The sequence below is a fragment of the Lepus europaeus genome, chromosome 1 (assembly GCF_033115175.1).
Source record: "Lepus europaeus isolate LE1 chromosome 1, mLepTim1.pri, whole genome shotgun sequence".
NCBI lineage: Eukaryota > Metazoa > Chordata > Mammalia > Lagomorpha > Leporidae > Lepus > Lepus europaeus.
The window spans coordinates 10,272,373-10,295,654 of NC_084827.1; the positions used below are offsets into that span (position 1 = coordinate 10,272,373).

At 40.2% G+C, this 23,282-nt stretch overlaps 1 protein-coding gene across 13 annotated transcripts in view; it reads right to left on the reverse strand.

Moving 5' to 3' along the window:
• EZH2 (enhancer of zeste 2 polycomb repressive complex 2 subunit) overlaps positions 1-23,282 on the reverse strand; it is a 74,713-nt gene that overhangs the window by 23,716 nt on the left and 27,715 nt on the right. For 4 of the 13 annotated variants that reach the window (XM_062191948.1, XM_062191430.1, XM_062192037.1 and 1 more), the window contains exons 2-5: positions 22,864-22,943; positions 21,001-21,124; positions 20,360-20,461; positions 5,272-5,388 (exon numbers count right to left, since the gene is read on the reverse strand). In XM_062191948.1, the coding sequence (XP_062047932.1) occupies positions 5,272-5,388; positions 20,360-20,461; positions 21,001-21,117 (336 nt within the window). In that variant the 5' untranslated portion in view covers positions 21,118-21,124; positions 22,864-22,943. Of the gene's footprint in view, positions 1-5,271; positions 5,389-20,332; positions 20,462-21,000; positions 21,125-22,863; positions 22,944-23,282 lie in introns of all 13 variants that reach the window. The other 9 variants (XM_062191699.1, XM_062191059.1, XM_062191861.1 and 6 more) reach the window with 3 other exon arrangements.

Below are 23,282 nucleotides of genomic sequence, written 5' to 3' on the forward strand. Positions count from 1 at the left end.
AAATTTCCCAATCCAGCTCTCTGCTATGTCCTGGAAAAGCAGTGAAAGATGGATCAAGTGCTTGGGCTCCTGCACCCACACGAGAGATCCAGAAGAAGCTCATATTGGCCCAGCCAGGAGTTGGCTTCTGTTTGGGGAGTAAACAGGCAGATGGAAGATCTTTGCCTCCATCTCTCCTTAACTCTGTCACATAAGTAAAGATCTTTAAAAAAATAAATAAATAAACAGAGATGCTACTTGGGCAGTATCAGAGTACCTTCATTAAGGTACCAGTTCTGCATCCAAATCCAGCTTCCTGCTTATGTGCACTCTGAGATAATAGGTGTTGGCTCAAGTACTTGGGTCCCTGCCACCCATGTGGGAGATCCAAATGAAGTTTCCAGCTCTTGGCTTCAACCTAGCCCAGCATGACTGTTGCAGGCATTTGGAGAGTGAACCAGCAGATGGACAGCCCCTGTCTACCTCTGTCTCTCTGCCTTTCAAGTAAATAGAGTAAATAAACCTTTCCACTTTCTTAAAAAAAGATTTATTTATCAGGTTGGAAGGTAAAGTTATAGAGAGAAGGAGAGATAGAAATCTTCCAGCTGCTGGTTCACTCCCAAATGGCCACAATGGCCAAGGCTGAGCCAGGTCGAACTCAAGAGCTTCTTCCAGGTTTTCCAAGTGGGTGGCAAGAGGCCAAGCACTTGGATCATCTTCCACTGCTGTCCCAGGTACATTAGCAGGGAGCTGGATCAAAAGTGCAGCCGGAAGAACAGCCAGGACACAAATCAGCACCTACACAGGATGCCGGTGCAGCAGGAAGCAGCTTAACTGGCTATGCCACAAAGCTGGCCCCTAAATAAACCTTTTCAAATAAAATACGACTCAGACAGCAAACTCTGAAAAGCTATAAAGGAATAAAAGAGCTCTCACCAGTAACTGTACCTGAGAAAACAAAACTGTTGACAGAGAAAAAAATTAAGAAAAAATACTTCACATAGCCTAACATATCATCAATATTACTATCATATGCCTCTAAGAAGGAAAAAATGCTGCAGACTACAACAAGACATCATCAATTTTTAAAAATTCCTATTTCAGATACTGAAATGGGAGAGAGTATCTTAGAACTGATGAAATATAGTTTATCAGAATCAACTATGCATAGCTACCCAACCCAAAAAAAAAAAAAAAAACTACCATAAGTAAACATTTCTAAACTTCACTTAATGCTCTAGTTAAGACAGTCAATATAATAAAATTCTAGGGATGTAAAATAAAATATCAATAGTCTATTATAAAGTTTATTCCAAATGATTCACACTTATATGCAAAAGAACACTGTACAGTAACAAAGTATTTTAATACCGAGATGAATGCTGACTGTGCTACTAAGGTAACAATAGATTAGCTTATATCAAGTTTCAGAAGACCACAGTGAAGAAAAAGTTGCTAGCTTTGCAAGAAAGAGCCAATCAAAGAAAAGTTCAGGAAAAATGGAGTATTCAAGAATATAAGAGACTGAAAGTTGACATCCATGGAAGAGAATTTTCAATAAATAAAAAAGACAATAATTTTAAATGAAGACTGGACAGTTCTGAAGTGCATGTTTAAAGAAAACAGAGTAATTCAAAGTAAATTTAAATCTAAATCTTAAGAGGCCTCTGAACAGAGTACTGATAAAAAAAAGAATTTTAGAAAAATTATTCTGATACACAGAATAGACTGGCTAAGACTGTAGGAAGACAAGTCAGCTATTTAAAGTGAGATGGGGTGGCTGGCGCCATGGCACAGTGGGTTAATTTAATCCTGTGCCTGCAGCGCCAGCATCCCATATGGGCACCGGTTCTAGTCCCGGCTGCTCCTCTTCCAATCCAGCTCTCTGCTGTGGCCTGGTAAAGCAGTGGAGGATGGCCCAAGTGCTTGGGCCCCTGTGCCCACACGGGAGATCAGGAAGAAGCATCTGGCTTCTGGCTTCAGATCGGCACAGCTCCAGCCATTGCGGCCATTTGGGGAGTGAACCAACAGAAGGCAGACCTTTCTCTCTGTCTCTCCCTCTCATTGTCTGTAATTCTACCTTTCAAATAAATAAATAAAATCTTTAAAAAAATAAAAATAAAGTGAGATGGTGCAGGCTGGAATCAGAAATATGACCATGACTGATACAGAAGATGACACAGTTAAGACAAATGTTACATTCAGGAATCAGCAGACAGGAAATAGAAGGAAAAAGAAAACCTTCAAACAATCCTTAGATAAACTGAGGTCAACAGGAACATTCATAAAGATAACAGTTCTTGAGACAAATGAGGGAAATTGGCAGAAAGGGGAAATTTAAGGTATAAAATGAAAACCTAGAATTTTAATGTATTCATCAGCCAAAGGTGGCAACGTTTTTCTGCCGAGGGCCATTTGTATATTTATATCATTCAAAAAATTACCAACTCAAAAATCAGCCTGCTGTTGGAGCCAGCGTTGTGGCACAGCAGGTTAAGCTACTGCAGGCAATGCCTGCATCCCATGAGCACAGATTCCATTCCTGGCTGCTCCAATTACAATCAGGCTCCCTATTAACTCACCTGGAAAAGTAGCAGAAGATGGCCCAAGTGCTTGGACCCCTGCCACCCATATGGCAGACTGGGATGAAGCTCTTGGCTTGGACCAGTCCAGCCCAGCCCAGTCCAGTCCCTGGGTATTGGGGCCATTTTGGAAGTATACTAGCAGATGAAATCTCTGTGTTTGCGTGTGTGCATATATGTATGTGTGTGTGTGTGTGTCTGCCCCCTCTCTCTGTAACTCTGCTTTTCAAATAAATAAAATGATCCTTAAAAAAAATTATTAAGCCTTCTATACAGACTTATTGAATTTTGATTCCCATCTGCTGTAGCCTCAGCAGGGCCAGACCAGATGATTTCATAGACCTTATGTGACCTGCAGGCTGGACTTTCCCTCCCATCTATATAAAGATGCAAACTTACATACACACTATGGTCCTGTTTTCATCTCATCTCACTTTACTACTACCATTTAAACTAGCAGAATTCATTTCTTTGGATGTAAGAAAAAATTAAATGATATTTGGCTCTTTTATCTTCCTAACTGTACCCGTATAACCTTTGCCCCCCAAAACATATTCTAGCCATAATATAGCCTGTCTGAGTTGCTTTGCTCAGTGACCAGAACCCATCGACAATTCCTAATAATATTTACTGACAACTTTTAACACAATATTCTGGGGCCGGCACTGTGGCGTAACGGGTAAAGCCACCGCCTGCAATGCCGACATTCCATATGGATGCTGGTTCAAGTCCCGGCTGCTCTCTGCCATAGCCAAGGAAAACAGTAGAAGATGGCCCAAGTGTCCTGCACCCGCATGGGAGATCCAGAAGAAGCTCCTGGCTCCCAACTTCAGTTCGGTGCAGCTATGGCCACTGCAGCCATCTGGGGAGTGAACCAGTGGATGGAAGACCTCTCTCTCTCTCTGCCTTTCTTTCTCTATGTAACTCTTTCAAATAAAAATAAATCTTTAAAAAAATTCTTTCAGAATTTTAGTCGATTAATAATAAGAACCCCCTCTAAAGGTCTAGCAATATGATTCTCAAACTAAATGTTTTGAGTAGTAAAGCTTTAAACATACAATTTATGCAACTGCAGAAGAGTAGCTCAAGTCTACCTTTAATCTCCTGTTATATAAGTCACTAAGAATATCAATATCAAAACTATCATTTTTTAAACCAGTAAACAATTCTTCAAAGTAGGCTCACCAAGGATACAACATTTTAGTGGTCTTCCCACCTTATAAGTCAAGTACTATGAATTTATTATTTAACAACAGAAGTCAAAAATATACACTTTAATTGCTCTTTCATTCCACCCTCCTTCACTCTACTTCTATAAAGAATTAAACTCTTGGGGCCAGTGCCATGGTGTAGCGGGTAAAGTTGCCACCTGCAGTGCTAGTATCCCATATGGGAACCAGTTTGAGTCCTGGATGCTCCACTTCCAATGCAGCACTCTGCTATGGCCTGGGAAAGCAGCAGAAAATGGCCCAAGTCATTGGGTCCTTACACCCACATGGGAGACCCGGGAGAAGCGCCTGGCTCCTGGCTTCACCAGCCATTGTGGCCATCTGAGGAGTGAGCCAGCAGAAGACTTCTCTCTCTGTGCCTATGCCTCTAAGTAGCTCTGCCTTTCAAATAAATAAACACTAGCTTTTTATTACAAAAGCTACTGGAAACGTGTAACCTGTGGAAATTTGCTAATTTGTGTTTTAGAAGCCCCAATATTGCTTCCTAGTATACATTATCACTTAATAACATGCTGCCTAAAATTGTTTTAAGCTCTTAAATAAGAAAAATGCCAAATCAGACTGAGATTATAGGATACTGATAAGGGGTAAGAACTGTAAACTTCAGTCTTTATCTTATTTATTTTTTCCACTTAGACTAAAAATCAAGCTGCTTTTAATGTGTTTTAATGTGTTTAAACCTGGGTATGGTTTTTGCTTAACAATTTTCATTTGCAGAATATAGGGAAAAGGCAACACTACAAATTTTCTTTAAAGTGCATTGCTTGATCGATTATCTGAGAAGCAGAGAGAAGAGAGAGAGCTCCACCCACTGGTTCACTCCCCAAATGCACACAACGGCCAAGACAGCCAGGCAAGAGCTGGAGCCAGAATTCAAACCAGTTCTCCCAGCTGCATTACAAGGGCCCAATTCCTTGACCCATTACTGTTGTCTCCCTGAGTCTGTGTTAGCAGAAAGCTGGAATCAGAAACCAGAGTTGGGTACTGAACCCAGGTACTGGAATATGGGACATGGTTTTCTATTAGTGTCTTAATTGCTAAGCCTGAGACCTACCCCTACAGATGCATTTTTAAAAACTGTATTGAGGGTCCAGTATTGTGGCACAGCAAGTAAAGCCACCTAAAAAATGGTGCCTATAGGTTCATGGCCTGGGAAAAGCATCAGAAGATGGCCCTGCCATACACATGGGAGAGGTGGATGACGCTCCTGGCTCTTGGCTTTGGCCTGGCACAGCCCTGGCCATTGCAGCCATCTGGGGAATGAACAAGCAGATGAAGATCTCTCCTCTCTCTCTCTGCTTCTCTGAAACTCTGCCTATCAAATATACACTGTGTTAGTCAAATTTTTTCAATTTCTCTAACAGTCATCATTTTGATAGCATTATTTATACTATCTTGATTCACCTTGACAAGAAAATTATGGGTTTTTTAATTCAAAATAAGTTACTATCAAATAAGCAGAAGATATACTATTTACATACCATAAAATTCTGCTGTAGGGGAGACCAAGAATACATTATGGGTACTGAAGCAACTGCATTCAGAGTCTTTAACGGGATGACTTGTGTTGGAAAATCCAAGTCACTGGTCACTGAACACTAAAACAGAAAAAATAAAATTTGCTCTTGAGAACAAAAGGACAACCTTAAGTTGTAGCCATCATATTGTAAAGAGACACTGTCTACTTACAGAAAGAAAATTTCTTTACCTAGAACAGTAAAGTTCATAAAAATTCTCTCTAACTTTGGGTGAAAAAAATTCCTCAGACATTGCAAATTTTCAAAGCCCTCCAACCTTTTCCCATACTTACCAAGATCAAGAGGAATCAAAGATTATATTTACGTTAGTCTCAACAACCTGCTTAACTGGTCCGTATTCTCACTATACATTTCCTAGCTCCAACTTAATTTCTTATACCTCAATCACAAAGAATAGTAATATATTTAACAAATATGTCACCTAAATCTTTATTAGAATAAGGACACTTCTTAGATTCACCTTTATCTTCTTTCAAAAACCAGTGTCATTTGCTGATGTTATTGATGATACATAAATATTAAGGGTAACAAATTTGAGTTTCAATCACAACAAAGTGGATTCAAATCAATTCTGAAAATCTCTTAAATTAGTAGCCAATATTATTTTCCTGTGTACTAGACACTACTTTAAACACATTATATGTCTTACAGTTAGTCCTCATTATAACATTCTTAACATTATTCTTAGCTCCCATGTAAGAGTTGAGAAAACTACAATAAAGAAAGGGTAATTATTTTGGCCAAAGTTGCACATTAGGTAAGGCTAGAATCTAAACCCTGAAAGTCTAACTCTGGAGCCTCTGCTCATACTCACTACACATCCTGCCATGACACATTATTTCTATGTTTAATGGTATATAATCCCTTGAAATAACATACTTCATGCAATCTACAATGTTACCAATTTCAAGGCAAACCATTATCTTCCATATCACCAAAGGAAAATGTTGCCAATCAAACTATGACATAATACAATTCTAATTATGCATGTTTCATGTTAAAAATGTTGCACTTTTGATTCTATGAAATATGGTAAAAATTTGTACCTGAATAATCACAGCAATTTCCATTCTACCTAGGATCCCACCTTTTCTTAAAAGAGTAACACTATTCCTTTCTGTCTCTTTCTGCCTGTTTAAGAAAAAAAAAAAAAAAAAAGAGTACTACTATCTAATCATCAGGCCTCCAGAACCTTCTCAAAAAATATCCTGGATACCCTACTCATGATTTACAATCAGTGAAAACAGGGCAAAAAAACTGAGTAAGATGAAACATAGAATTATATGTATGTATGTATATATATATACATATATATACACATACACACACAAACATATTAAATGTTTAATTTCTATTTAGATGAAAAAAAATAGCAGGACTAAATCTAATGAAATTAGAGTAGAAATTTTTGGCATAGAGGTCATACCTGGCCCCCAAGCACTGCACCAGGCCAGTGACATAATCTCACAGTCATCAAGGTCACTGCAGCATAAAAATAATTCCTTCCTGGGCCGGCGCCATGGCTCACTTGGCTAATCCTCCGCCTGCAGCACCGGCACACAAGGTTCTAGTCCTGGTTGGGGCGCCGGTACTAGTCCCGGTTGCTCCTCTTCCAGTCTAGCTCTCTGCTGTGGCCTGGGAAGGCAGTGGAGGATGGCCCAAGTGCTTGGGCCCCTGCACCCCCATGGGAGACCGGGAGGAAGCAGCCGGTTCCTGGCTTCAGATCAGCGCAGCACCGGCCATGGTAGCCATTGTGAACCAATGGAAAAGGAAGACCTTTCTCTCTGTCTCTCTCTCACTGTCTATAACTCTGCCTGTCAAAAAATTTTAAAAAATAATAATAATTCCTTCCTTAGTGGAAGTAAAGGTTAAAGGACAGAGTACTTAGGAACTCCAACAAAGATTAATCTATTAATTTACTTTCCAAATACGCAAAGATAGAGATAACAATACTAGAAAGCTTATAGCTCATGTAAATAAGGTATGAGTGTTTACTTATAATCTACAACCTATAATCTTTCCCTTTTATGCTCTTTGGCCTCAGATAATATCTTTCATACATCTATCTAATAATCCAATAACAGCAGTTAACATTTGTTGAGCACATACTATGTTGTAGGCACTGTGCTAAGTCCTTATATACATTATCTTTATTTTTCATTACAACTTTATGACATTAAATAGTTTTAACATCACAACTTCAAATGAGGAGACTGAGGTACAGAAAAATTAAATAATTTGCCTAGTCACAAAGGTAGTAAACTACAAAATCAGAATTAAAACCTAAATCTGACTGCATCACCCAAGAGCTTATTACTGTGCTGTAGTTCTTGCCTTTGTGATGCTCATAAGGTAAAATAATGAAGATAACCATACAATATCTGCTGTATCAAAGAGACATGTTGGCAACAATACAGGAGTAACTCCTCCACCAACTTCCTCTTCTTATTCTTATTAATACCAAGGCTTCTTTCATTCTTTATTCTTAACTGGGTAAATTTGGGGGTGAGGGTTGGTTATAATTAGTGAATGAAGTGTTACATACTGTACAGTGATTTCAAACCACAACCATTTCATTCATTTTGGCTTTACAAGCAAAGCAGGAGAGGGGATAAATTAATTCTGTGGTTTTAATTCTGCAGAAGAGCTGCCTTTGAAATTTAGAGGGGGGCTGCCCCTCCAATTCTGATTTGCTTGTTTTAACATCCAAACCAAGGTCACACATAAGGTTCAACAGTTGTATAAAAGGACATAATAGTTTTTGCTTCATCTAATTCTGGTAATGCAGGAAAGGCTGAGTATATTGAATGAAGTCAGCTGGTTTCCCATGAACAGAAAGAACTTAAAGAAGCACAGAAATCAAGAAGGCATAGGCTAACGCAGTAAGTACTACTTCCAAGCTCATATCTGTATGCTGCTCCCAAACCCCATTATCTCAATTTTGAGTAGCCCAGGAATAGGAAATAAGCTCTCTGAGGGCAAAAGTAGCTGAGGCAAAGTAACAGTGTGAAACAATACTCAGCACAGTGTCTCGAAAAAAAAAAAAAAAAAAAGTAGGCACTCAAAAAATGTTTCTGGACTAACAGACTGCATTTGCTGATTTTCCCTAATAGAGACTTCAACTTCAATATCCGTTTAAAGGTAAGAGCACCTTTTCAGAAAACAGTCTACCCCACCTTCTATCTCTGCAGTATCTCTAGAAATGTATCCCATGCTTTAACTGTTAACCTTAACTAATAACCATATTCCTTTCATTCATGAAATCATATTCAAATGCAAAAGCATTTGTTGGTAAAACAAGTTTGGGAATTCTTATTTGACTTAAAGGAAAATTACTCAAAATTCCCAGTTACTTATCAGCAACTTCTTTTTCTTTGAAAATGTATCACCCTTGACAGTTTACATAATTTAGTCTCATATCACTCAGAGTAGTGAAAACAATTTTGACCTCATGGGTCTTCAGAACATTTTACCTGATCAGAGTCATGTGTCCTGGAATCAGGAACTATGAGACCTATATATCAACAAATTAACTTCTCTAATTCTAATTCCAACTTGAGGAGCACATAGGGAAATCATTAAAAATGATTTATCATCAACAGTAAAGAAAATGACTAGAATGGTTATCAAGGATGCCACATTTTCAGAGAAATGGAGCTTACTGGTAAGTAACCAGGTTCCTCTGAGGATGGATAGACTTACATCAACCAGCTGGTACAATAGGCGACTGTGTGGCTGGACCACTGGGAGCTGGAGAGGGAAGTCAAGCCAAAAATAGCAGTTGTAGGAGTACACAACCAAACTGAGATTCTTGGCAGGCTGGTTCCAAGTAAAAACTGTGTTATGGAAAATCGTAGAGGGAAGAGCAGGTGAATGGCCTGCAGGGAAGGGAAAGAAATTAACACACCCTACTATGTGCCAGCACCGTGCTAGAGATTTACCAGAGTTAACACACCCTACTACGTGCCAGCACTGTGCTAGAGATTTTACCAAAGTTAACTTCTTTAAAATTGACAACTACCCTACGAGGTAGGTATGACTCCCCATTTTCACAGCAGGCTATCCTAGAGGACAAAAGCTAGGGCCATCCTGCCCCTCAACAATCTTTACCATGAGGAGGGTTAAGCCCAACTTCCACGTAGTATGAGGAAATACACAATTATTCAAGTAAAAAATATTCTTGGATAATAGTTGGCTTGCTTATTAATTTATGTCAGAGACATAATTGTTCACATTGTCTATTATCTGTTAGCCTTTCCACCTAAGAACAATGAGGAAGGAACAGGAAAGCTGTCACTCCAGGAGAAAAAGGATGAGGAGAAAGCATCAGTTGACACCAGCTCTTGAGAAAAGCTAGAGATGACTTCTGAAACTATCTTAAATTCCTCAGGATTTGAGGAAAGAAAAGATAATACACACAAGTTTTTAAATTGGCTAGCCTGTCTGATGAAAATGACATCATATAATTTAAATTCAAAATTTGAATAAACTTAATAACAGAAGAAAGTTCATATATATGAAAAACATGAAACTTTTTTTAAAAGATTTATTTATTTGAAAGAGTTACACAAAGGAGAGATAGAGGTCTTCCATCCACTGGTTCACTCCCCAATTGGCCGCAACAGCCGGAACTGCGCTAATCAGAAGCCAGGAGCCAGGAGCCAGGAGCTTCTTCCAAGTCTCCCACGTGGGTGCAGAGGTCCAAGGACTTGGGCCATCTACTGCTTTCCCAGGCCATAGCAGAGAGCTGGATAGGAAGTGGAGTGCCAGGACTCGAATCAGCACCCACACGGGATGCTGGCATTGCAGGCAGTGGCTTTACCCCCCACGCCACAGCGCTGGCCCCAAAAACTTGTATAACATAAATAAAATTTTTAAAAAATGGAAGTGAGTTCATAACCATGTTTGGAAGACAAAAGAGGGGGCCTGCATTGTGGCATAGTTGGTTAAGCCACCACCTGTGACACCAACATCCCAGCTGCTCCACTTCTGATCCAGCTCCCTGCTAATGTGCCTGGGAAAGCAAAGACCGATCAAGTACTTGAGCCTCTGCATCCATGTGGGAGACTTGGATTAAACTCCTGGCTCCTGGCTTTGGCCTAGCCCAGCCTCAGCTGCTTTGGCCATTTGGGGAGTGTATCAGTGGTGAAAGATCTCACTCTCTTTCTCTGTAACTCTGCTTTTCAAATAAAATAAATAAATCTAAGGGGAAAAAAAGACAAAAGAGGAGGAAAAAAGTGATTGAAGGAGACAACTTCTCAAGTATGAGAGAGGCAGAAATAAAAATGCAGACAAAAACAGTTAATATCTTGACCCAGACGTATCTGATGAAAGCAACTAATGAAGTATATTGGAGGTGTTAAGGAACCAAAGAGTGACTGGTCTCAGGTTGTAAATTATTTCCATTTTTGTTGGTAAATATTTATGTTACAGAGCCATTCCAAAACGGGTGAAGAACCTCCACTTGACAACATAAGGCTACTAACTTCTGAACTCACTTTTATCCTATGCCAGTTGTTATAGTTCTTTCCAACGGCTTGGGAGATGGGAAGGTAGACATATATAACATTTAACATAAACGTACAATAATTTCAGTTAAGTTTAGAGACCCTTAAAGCTCTTCTCAGTATCCCAGCTTCAGGAGCCTGGCCCTGAATGAAAGAGATCATAAACAGAAAAGACCTAAATAATCCCAGGCTAAAATCCAATGCTATTTGGTCTGAAAGGGGGCTATTAGCATAACTCATTCCCTCATTAACTGTAACTTTGCTAAAAACTCCAGTTTTGCTAAAATCCAGTTTTGCTAAAATACTAGAGATCAGATACAGCACAGGACATGAAGCTAATAAATCTATAGAATTCTCAAAAAAGAACATGAAACAACTAACCAGTCATGTTGATCCATCACATTCAAACTCAAGTATCTAACTAAAAAACAGGCCTGTGAGTAAAAAATAAGGGAAGAAAGAAGGAAAGGGACAGAAAACAGGGAGGGAAGAAGCAGATAAAAGACAAAAACTAAGAAATGAGACACTGTATTACATAAGTCCATGGATTCCATAGTTAGAGCAACAGAATATTTAGAAGTCTTGCTTAAATAAGCAGATTTGAGTTTTAATACTATGTAGTAGTACAGGTGCCAGTGAAAAACAAACAGGCAAGACAATCGCAAGCATGGTCTTTAAGGGGCAATGCTCCAATTCTGGCTCAGATGGTAGATTTGGGCAGGAGATCACCAATCAGGCAGGCTGTTCTGTTATCTTCATAGATTCATAACTACTACTGAACTGGTCACTGACAACTCAATAGTGTTGAAAAAAAAAAAACATAAAGCTAAACAGAAAAAAATTCAAAACTAGCCCCTTCCTCACTCTTCATAAAAAAGGAAATCCCTGGCCGGCGCCGTGGCTCAACAGGCTAATCCTCCGCCTTGCGGCGCCGGCACACCGGGTTCTAGTCCCGGTCGGGGCACCGATCCTGTCCCGGTTGCCCCTCTTCCAGGCCAGCTCTCTGCTGTGGCCAGGGAGTGCAGTGGAGGATAGCCCAAGTGTTTGGGCTCTGCACCCCATGGGAGACCAGGATAAGTACCTGGTTCCTGCCATCGGAACAGCGCGGTGCGCCGGCCGCAGCGCGCTACCGCGGCGGCCATTGGAGGGTGAACCAACGGCAAAAGGAAGACCTTTCTCTCTGTCTCTCTCTCTCTGTCCACTCTGCCTGTCAAAAAGAAAAAAAAAAAAAAAAAAAAAAGGAAATCCCTGATGGGTTAAAGGACATTACAATATAAGACTAAACAGGGCTCGCACTGTGGTGTAATGAGTTAAGCCACTACCTGCAACGCTAGCATCCCATACAGGCTCTGGTTTGAGTCCCCAACTGCTTCACTTCTAATCCAGCTCCCTGCTAATGCACCTGGGAAAGCAGTGGAAGACGGCCAAAGTCCTTGGGCCCCTGACACCCACCTGGGAAACCCAGATGAAGCTCCTGGCTTTGGCCTGGCCAGTCCTAGCCTTTGCACCCATTTGAGGAGTGAATCAGAAGATGAAATTTTCTCTCTATATGTATTTTTCCCTCTCTCTTTGTAATGCTGCCTTTCAAATAAAATAAATCTTAAAAAAAAAAAAGAAAATAGAACAAAAAGGAAAATGGATGAATAAATCATAATAATGAACTAAGAATGACTTTCTGATACTTTAAAAAACAAATCAGAGTGGTTTTGTACCACAGTGCCTGGATTCAATACCCAGACTCCTGACTCCAGCTTTCTGCTACTGCAGACCCTGGGAGGCTGCAGTGATGACCCAAGAGATTGGGTTCCTGCCACCCAACTACTGGACTGTATGGGAGACCGGGACTGCAGTCTAGCCAGAAGCCAGGAGCTTCTTCCTGGTCTCCCATACGTGGGTGCAGGGGCCCAAGTCGCTGGGCCATCCTCTCCTGCCTTCCCAGCCACACTAGCAGGGAGGAAGCTGGATCTTAAGTGGAGCAGCCAGGCCTCGAACTGGCACCCACACAGCATGTGGATGCTGCAGGCAGCAATTTTACCCACTACACCATAGTGCTGGTCCCCATCCAATAATTTCTAAAAGCACATTATTATCCACTTCTAATGTATTCTACGGGGGGGGGGGGGGGGGGACTGGGGAAAAAAAAAAACAGAAGGGTTGTACTACAGGGAGCTTTGCCTTTTGTTTTACATGTTTCTGATTTATTTGACTGTTACAATGACCTGTTAATTGAAGTGAAAAGATAAAACTCTTGAACAAGCTTCACTAACCCAATATTCACATCAGCCATTACAAAACTTCCTCGGGGCTGGCACTGTGGCTTATGGCTTAGGCCAAGCCTCTGCACAGTGGCACCAGCATCCCATATGGGCGTCAGTTTGTGTCTTGGCTGCCTCGCTTCAGATCAAGCTCTCCGTTTATGGCCTGGAAAAGCAGTAGAAGATGACCCCAGAGCTTGGGTTCCTACACGCACACAGAAGACCCGAAGAAGCTCCTGGCTCCTGGCTTTGGAGCAGCCCAGCTCTAGCTGTTGTGGCCATTTGGAAAAGTGCACCAGCAGATGGAAGACCTATCCTCTCTGTCTCTCCTCTCTCTGTCTATAACCCTACCTCTCAAATAAATAAATAAAACCTTTTATTAAAGATTAATTTATTTATTTGAAAGTCAGAAGTTACACAGAGAGAAAGAGAGGCAGAGAGAGAGAGGGGTCTTCCATCGCTGGTTTACTCCCCAATTGGCTGCAATGGCTGGAGATGTGCTGATCCAAAGCCAGGAGCCAGGAGCCTCTTCTGGGTTTCCCACAAGGGTGCAGGGGCCCAAGGATTTGGGCCATATTCTACTGCCTTCCCAGGCCATAGCAGAGAGCTAGATTGGAAGTAGAGCAGCTGGGACAGAACCAGCGCCCATATGGGATGCCAGCACCTCAAGTGGCAGCCTCATCCGCTATGCCATAGCAACGGCCCCAAAATAAAATCTTAAAAACAAACAAACAAACAAAAAACTTCCTCAACAGTTGTCAAGGGTAGATAGTGCAATCTGCCAATCCTCCAAAAATGTTATTTAGACATTTTTGAAAAAATTTTTAGACTTAAGATACCTTAATCTTAAATTTACAATACTGATCCTAAATGTATGATTTACATTTAATACATAATATGTAAAAATCAAGCATCATAAATAATCTTTTCTTAATATGACCTTTCATAAAAGCATAAAACACTTCTATTAGTTTCCTGTCAAAAGAAAACTTTCTTTATGATCATGTTACACTGGGGCCGGCACTGTGGCACAGCTGTGGGTAAAGCCACTGCCTGCAGTGCCAACATCCCACATGGGTGTCAGTTCAAGTCCTGGCTGCTCCACTTCTGACCCAACTCCCTGCTAAGATGCCTGGGAAAGCAGTGGAAGATGGCCCAAGTCTTTGGGCCCCTGCACCCATGTGGGAGACCCACAAGAAGCTCCTGGCTCTTAGCTTCAGATCAGCCCAGCTATGGCTGCTGTAGCCATTTGGAGCATGAACCAGAGAATGGAAAATATCTCTCTCTCTCTCTCTCTCTCTCTCTCTGCCTTTCAAATAAATGAATAAATCTTAAAAAAAAAAAAAAAGATATTCATCTACTCAACCTAAACAAAGACAGAAAGAAAATAAAGGCTAAAGCAACCTAAAGATCATACATGTGGGAAGGACTAACAGAGTTAATATCAGACACAATTCTCCAAGTACATATCAACAAATGGTTAAGAAAGGCAAGGTGGGATTGGCATGTCGCATAGCAGTTAAGCCACTACTTGGAATTACTACATCCTTTCAGTGTTAGGTTCCAGTCCCAATTCTAGTTTCCTGTTAATGTGCATCCCAGGAGGAAGCAGGTAAGGATGACTCAAGTAGTTGGTCCCTGCCACGCATGTGGGAAGCCTGGATTGAGTTCCAGGTTCCTAGCATCAGCCTGGACTAGCCCTGGCTGACACAGGCATTTGGGGAATGAACCAGCACATGGAAGATGTCTCTCTCCGTGTGTATCAAATAAATAAATAAATGTTAAAAGGGGAAGGGGAAGAATCACAGAAAGCTAGGGACTAGATCCTTGAGGCACCAAGATATGATGGACCTATTCAGACCGAGATTAAAATCAACACTTGCAGAACCATCCATTTATTTTCAAAAACATGGAAACAATGACGTAGGTTCTATGCCATTTGTTCACAGGCTCATGAAAATCTAAACCTAGAGATCTTTTAATTCTTAAATTTACAAAGTAAAGAAAGTATGTGGCCGGCGCCATGGCTCACTAGGCTAATCCTCCGCCTGTGGCGCCGGCACACCAGGTTCTAGTCCCAGTCGGGGTGCCGGATTCTGTCCCGGTTGCCCCTCTTCCAGGCCAGCTCTCTGCTATGGCCAGGGAGTGCAGTGGAGGATGGCCCAAGTCCTTGGGCCCTGCACCCGCATGGGAGACCAGGAGAAGCACCTGGCTCCTGGCTTAGGATCAGCGCGATGCGCTGGCCACAGCGCGCTAGCCACAGCGGCCATTGGAGGGTGAACCAACGGCAAAAAGGAAGACCTTTCTGTCTCTCTCTCACTGTCCACTCTGCCTGTCAAAACAAAACAAAACAAAACAAAAGTAAGTATGTTACTTTATTGAAAATTAAGAATATATTTGAATAAAGACCACTAAATTTTCATTGGATACACTACAATATTTTCTTTATAACCAGTAACTAAATCTATAATTATAATTAGCTGAGGAAGGTGTGTTACCAGGTCAATAAATAATGCGATCAAGTGATTGCATGCAAACCAGCCACTTTTTCTTCTCCTTCAACAATATTAAGTTGCCAGCATACAAAAGAACTTAACATTTTGCTAAAACCCTCTCCAAATCATTTGCAAACACCAAATGATACACAATGAACTTAAGAATCATTTCAAACATTATTAGAAAGAGGAAGTCTAAGCACGCTTCTCTTTCACAGTCCTAATATGCATAAAGAGGAAAAATTCTGATACAATGAATGAATGGAAAAAGTATCTTACAGTTTTTAGCAAGAAATGGACAAATGCAAAAAGATTCCATCATTAAAACTGGAAAATGGCTACAAATTGAAGAATTACAGAAGGCAACATAATGACAGTCACCTAGGACAAAATTTTTGTTAAACAGCCACGCTTTATGGCAAAAAGGTTTACATCTCGTCTTATAATAACATATTTGTTTAATGGCAGTTTGAAGCTGGTGCTCTAACTTAAAATGATTAACTGGAAAGCAAAGGTAAAACATATAGTCATTGTCTTCAAGAAATTAGAAGTATTTTTTAAAAGAAAAACTAGGAACATATGCTATATTAAAATTTTGGTTAGGTTCTATAATCTCAATAACAAAAAAATAGTTACTAAGTATCTTAAAGACACACTAAGAAAACAATACACTAAAGATGCAGTTCAACTGTAGAGCTCTTTGATCTAAAGTATGCATCTACCAGTAGTCACCTCATTCGATTGGAAAGTAAATTTTTTTCAGTCCTTACCAAAATAATCTATAGAAAATCATTTTAAACTGAGTATATCAGGGTCAGTGCTGTGGTATAGTGGGTAAAGCTGCCACCTGCAGTGTTTGCATCATATATGGGTACCGGTTTGAGTCCCAGCTGCTTCACTTCCCATTCAGTTCCCTGCTAACGCACCTGGAAAAGCAGTGGAGTATGGCCCAACTGCTTGGGCCCCTGCACCCACATGGGAGACCCAGAAGCAGCTCCTGGCTTTGGCATGGCCCAGCCCTGGCAGTCGTGGCCATTTGGAGAGTGAACCATTTGATAATAGATCTCTCTCTGTAACTCAACCTTTCAAATAAAATAAATCTTAAATATATATATATATATATAATATATATATATACTGAGTATATCTACAACCACAGAAGGCAGTGAAGCATTAAGACTTGATTGAAGAATTGAGATTTGTCATTGATGCATCATGCTGCCAGAGAACTTAAGCTGAATGTCAGCACTTATATACAATTAGCTTATAAAAACAAATGGTTAATGAAAACAATGCTATAGCACTTCAATTAAAAATGCTACTGACTTTATGCGTTTCGATCAACACTACAGTCTAAAATTCTGCCAAAGCTACTACCAGGAAAGCCTCTGTAAATGATGGTCACTTCTATTTTCTCCACCTGCTTGACCTACTTCAGACTCCAACTTTTAAAACAAATAAAGGAAATTACAGATGGAAAAGTGCAAAGCAAGAAAAAATACGCAGAGACATATTCTCATCTGAAAAGTCAGGAGGTTAGACTATGAGAGCACTAAAGTTCCTTCCAGCCTTAAAACTTGGATTTATTGATATAATACCGAGAAGCTTATCATAAACTGTATAAACCTCAGTTTCTAAAAGTCGGTGATGATAGTTTCTAAAAAGGGAGAGGGAAAATAAAAGATGAATCATTCGAAGTAAAACCACCTATCAACAGTGGTGTAAAAAACTAATGACCTTTATCAGGTCAGAGCTCTATTTCAAAAAAATTAAATTCCTAAGGCTAGGGATTTTTCTTCCCTCCATCCCCACCCAGTATCTCGTGAAAATGTTTCTTCTAAATCTGTATGAGGTACTGGAAATACTAGGTTTAGAAAATAATTTTATTAAAATGTTGATTTGTTCTCAATTTCTCACATAAATTCAACAAAAATTAGGTATCTTTATGTTCAACAACTTATCTCTTGACAAAATTAAAAGTAAACTCAATGAGTAAATAGTTAAAAACTATAGTCTTAAATTTAATGAAAAATTGTATTATGGGGGACCGGTGCCATGGCACGGTCAGTTAATCCTCTGCCTGCGGCATCGGCATCCCATATGGGCGCCTGTTCTAGTCCCGGCTGCTCTACTTCCAGTCCAGCTCTCTGCTACAGCCTGGGAAAGTAGTAGAAGATGGCCCAAGTCCTTGGGCCCCTGCACCCACTTGGGAGACCAGGAAGAAGTACTTGGCTCCTGGCTTCGAATCGACACAGCTCCGGCCATTGCAGCCATTTGGGAAGTAAACCAATGGAAGGAAGACCTTTCTCTCTGTCTCTAGAGCTTTGTCACTATCCCTCTCACTGTCTATAACTCTAACTCTCAAATAAAATAAATAAAATCTGTAAAAAACAAAAAAAAGAAAAATTATGTTATGTGCAAGTCCCGTTGTTCACCAGTAACATGCTCTACTCTTCAGTTTGTCTTAGCAAAGTACTCTTCCTGGCCCACATCAGATCATTTGAGCAAGCAAACTGACTGACTTCTTCTAAGGCTCAGGTTCCTCACGTGGGGGAAAAGGTGTAATACAACTACCTTGAAGATTAAATGAGGTAATGTGTACAATACCTAGCACAGTGCCAGAAGCCATTATTGCTGTTAATTCTATTATAAATCTAAGTTGGGCTTTTTTTTTTTTTGTAGCATTTTGAGATTCCCAAAGGCAAAGTATTTCTCCAAATTGCTACAATTGAGTCCTCCAGAGAAAAAATTAAAAATGAAGTTGTCTTATTGTGTAAGCTTAAAGTTCCAAAAGGTCACCAGATAAAATGTTCAAAATAACTAGCTATAAGCTTTGTCACTATCCCTTTTAAGGGTGTTCTGATTGGCAGAAAAAAGAATTTCTTATACACAGTATATTAATAAAAAGTCGTTTGCCTCTAATATCTAGGCTCTGATCTGCAACAGACAAGGAGGAAGATTTAAGCATTTAATACACTGTAAGTCAGAGCCTTAACGAGTTGTCACCTGAAAAATGCATAAATGACTAAGAATCATTCAAAGTCATGTGTCACCATCAAGACGATTGAAATCATAGGAACATGCTGGAGCCACTAAGACATCAAAAAGTCTTTGAAGCCTACATGCTACACAATCTTGACAGATAGCACATTATTGTTTGATTATTATAGTAACACTTTATGAAAATGACTACTAATGAAAAAAATTTTAGAAAAAATTCCATTGTTTAGCTTATCCTGGTCTCCCATGGGGTACAGGGCCCAAACACTTGGGCCATCCTCCACTGCACTCCCTGGCCACAGCAGAGAGCTGGCCTGGAAGAGGGGCAACCAGGACAGAATCCGGAGCCCCGACCGGGACTAGAACCCGGTGTGCCAGCGCCACAAGGCAGAGGATTAGCCTATTGAGCCGCAGCGCCAGCCACAGCATAATCTTAATTCCAAACCACTTTTTCCCCTTTTTGCTTCAGCTCCTATTTAGAGATCCTACACCATATCTTTCTATGTAACACAGGCATTTAGACAGAAATGCCTAAACTAGAACCCTACTGATTACTTCTAAACTGCTCTGGTTTCTGCCATTTTTATCTCAGCTTGTTCCAAGTGTTTTAATTGGATATTCAATTATAGATTCTACTATATATGTATTGCCTTTCTTTGAGAATAGAAACTCCTGGAGTGTTTAAGATCTACCTCATCAAGATGCTATATGAAAGGAAATTCCGATCTCTCAAATTGGAATTTAAAAATTCTTACAGAGAGCCTTAGCCTTCGAACAAAATACATAATAAGAAGATTTCTTGGTCTATGAATATGTGGCACAGGAGGTTAGGCAGGCCTTTGCGACACCAGGATTCCATACTGGAGTGTCAATTCGAGCCCTGGCTGCTCTGCTTCTGATCCAGCCTCCTGTTAATGTGCCTGGGAAAACAGTCCCAGTACTTGGGCCCCTGCCATCCATGTGAGAGACCCAGATGGGAGTTCCTGGCTCTTGCCCAGACCTGTCTGTGGCCATTTGCAGAGTGAACCAGTGGATGGAAGATCTCTTTGCTCTCCCTCTCTGTTTGCCTGCCTTTCAAATTAATTAATTAAAAGTTCATAAAAAAGGTAATCAAAAGATGTTTATTAAAAAAAGAAAAGTCGGGGCCGGCGCTGTGGTGTAGTGGGTTAAAGCCCTGGCCTGAAGCACTGGCATCCCATATGGGCGCCGGTTCTAGTCTCGGCTGTTCCTCTTCCAATCCAGCTCTCTGCTATGGCCTGGGAAAGCAGTAGAGGATAGCCCAAGTCCTTGGGCCCCTGCACCCACGTAGGGGACCTGGAAGAAGCTCCTGGCTCCTGGCTTCGGGATCAGCGTAGCTCCAGCCGTTGTGGCCATCTGGGGAGTGAACCAGCAGATGGAAAACCTTTTCTCTGTCTCTACCTCTCTCTGTAACTCTGTCTTTCAAATAAATTACAAAAAAAAAGTCTTGCTTTAAGTAGTGATCTGATGAGAACATTAAAGATTATTATATTTAAAAGCTGTTCACTAAGATAACAGTCTTATAGAATCTAGGAATTCATCTAGGGATTCTAAACACAGTTAGAAAAATAGCTAGGAGTGTAATCTAAGGCAATCATTAACATTAAGAGGAAACAGCAATAACAACATGGTCATCCTACGGTCATTGATTTCCTCCCAATAACCAACCAACATTCCAACAGCAAAGATCATTATGTGCTGATAATTACAACATGTTATGTTAACCAACCTCCCTAGTCCCGCGCAATGAGCTCACAGAAGTCATGATGTGCACAGGCTGTATCCTTCGCTGTTTCCACTCTTGGTTTAAGATTTCCGTTCTTTCCAAAATTTTCTGACGATTGGAACTAAACATACTCTTTAAAAAAATGAACAAGAGGAAAACAGAATTGTTCATTATTAGAAAACTTATAACATCTCTAAAGCAGGTTAAAATCCAGTGATTTCTCAAAAATACCAAGAGCATCTCCACAAATGCAGATTTTACACTAGTTTCCCACATTCACATAACACAAAAACACCATATCTATTATTTTATTGTGAGTGGGAGGAAAATTATTTCCATTATTAATTTTGTATTTTAAAAAACTTTAGAAACATAAAATCAAACCATTCCTTTGCATTTACACCCTCTTTTATATATACGATATAAAGGTACCCTAAAGAGACTAATTTCCAAATAGGTTGATAGCCTAGATTAAAATCTTTCTACTATCATTAATGTGCATGCTACATGTTAATTAAGACAGATCAATTACCTTGGCTTCCAAGTCCTCATTGATCATATTATAATCTAACCTTGGGTGAAAATGTACTATTTCAAAATAAAATATATTTAACTTTACAGGAAAAAAAATCTTTAATTGTATATGCATTTGCACAAAAGACAAACTATACCTTTACTTCATCAGCTCGTCTGAACCTCTTGAGCTGCCTCAGTCGCATGTACTCTGATTTTACACGCTTCCGCCAACAAACTGGTCCCTTGTCAGATTTCTTCCCAGTCTGGCCCATGTTTATTCTAAAAGCAATGGATCCACATTAAAATCACTAATCTAATCAGTCCAGATATGATCGCCTATGTTTTAATCCCCAGCAAACTAACAATCAACAAAAAAATTGCACATTATACTGTTGGATATTTGCAAAAAGGTGTTCCATATGTGGTTAAATCCTCAAAGCATTTAGTTGAAAATATGTTTTTATATAACACAACCTTTGAAAGATTTTTATTTACAGAGGTCAGCACTGTGGTATAGTGGGTAAAGTCAGCACCTATGGTGTTAGCATCCCATAAGGGCACTAGTCTGTGTCCCAGCTGCTCCACTTCCCTGCTAATGCACCTGGGAAAGCAGCAGAAGATGGCCCAAACACTTGGGCCCGTGCACCCACAGGCAAGACTGGGAAGCTCCTGGCTCCTGCCTTCAGATCAGCTCAGCTCCAGCTACTGTGGCTATTTGCAGAGTGAACCAGATTTAAGATCTCTCTCTCTCTTTTACTCTGCCTTTCAAATAAACAGTTCTTTAAAAAAAAAATTATTTACAAAAACTCTATATTCCTAAATAACATCTATCTTACAGAAACGTGATCTCATTGCAGGTATTAAATTATTCCTCACCACTAGCTAGTTTTTACACCACGGGATAAACATTTGTAGGGAAACAAATGTAGAGGCATTCTGGTTTTGTTTTTTTTTTTTTTTTTTTTAAATATTTATTTGAAAGTCAGAATTACACAGAGAGGAGAGGCAGACAGAGAGAAAGAAAGGTCTTCCCTCCACTGGCTCACTCCCCAGTTGGCCAAAACAGCTAGAGCTGTGCCGATCCGGAGCCAGGAGCCAGGAGCTTCTTCCAGGTCTTCCATGCAGGAGCAGGGGCCCAAGGACTTGGGCCATCTTCTACTGCTTTCCCAGGCCATAGCAGAGAGCTGGATTGGAAATGGAACAGCCGGGACTCGAACCAGCACCCATATGGATGCTGGCACTGCAGGCGGTGGCTTTACCCATTACGACACAGCGCCAGCCCCTCTCTATTTTTCATCATTAAATTAGCTGTTATGAAACCAAGACGTATCTGACATACAGCATTGGTACTCCACATCTCCAGGTTGTGGCCCAATCACAGATCGAAAATATTCAGAAAAATCATCAAAAAAGCAAGACTAGAATTTGCTGCATGTCAAACACTTCAATAATTGCACTCAAATGAAGTAATGTATAGGCACAACTTGCTGTAGCCTCCTGCATTTACTGCCTTTCTCCAGCACCTACTGTTTGAGAATTGTTTGCCTTGCACCTACATCATGTACTATACAGTCTTATAACGGTTGCCTCTGTACTGAAGATGTAGACTTTTTTTTCTTGTCATATTCCCTAAACAACTATTTACATAGCATTTATATTATGTTAGGTATTATATGTAATCTAAAGATGATTTAAAGAATACAGGAGGATGTGTGTAGGTTATATGCAAATACACACCATTTGATATCAGGAACTAGAGCATCCATTTGAGGGGGAGAACATATAAAGGGACAACTATAATTTAAAAAGGTAAATCCATAAAAGTAAAATTTGCATTCAGTCCCAAATGAGACAACATAATAAATTTACAAATTACTCTCCCCCATATATGCTCCTCACTGAACGCTGTGACAAATGTATTTCTGCCTTTTGTGCCACCTTTCCTTATATTACAGGTATCTACTAGCAAAAAACAAATGCTGGGACCGGCATTGTGACATAGCTGGTAAAGCTTCTACCTGCAGCACTGGCATCCTCTTTGGGTGCCAGCTGAAGTCCTGGCTGCTCCACTTCCAATCCAGCTCCCTGCTAATGTACCCTGGAAAACAGAGGGAAAAGGCCCAAATTATTTAGGCCCCTGCACCCAAATGAGATCAGGAAGAAGCTCCTGGCTCACACTAACCCTTCTGGCCATTGCATCCAGTTGGGTAAGTGAGCCAGTGGATGGAAGATCTCTGTAAACTCTGCTTTTCAAATAAATAAATCTTTTTTAAAATGCCACAAATGCGAAGTAAATTCTTTTGCCTCATCTTTAGCTGTAGGCTCTAAGAACCAGTTATTTTTTAATGTGGGAACAGCTTACAGTTTACCAGGTATCTAGCTCATACTACTGATTCTCTACCTTAAGTCTATCTAAACAAGTTCTTTTCTAGAATAC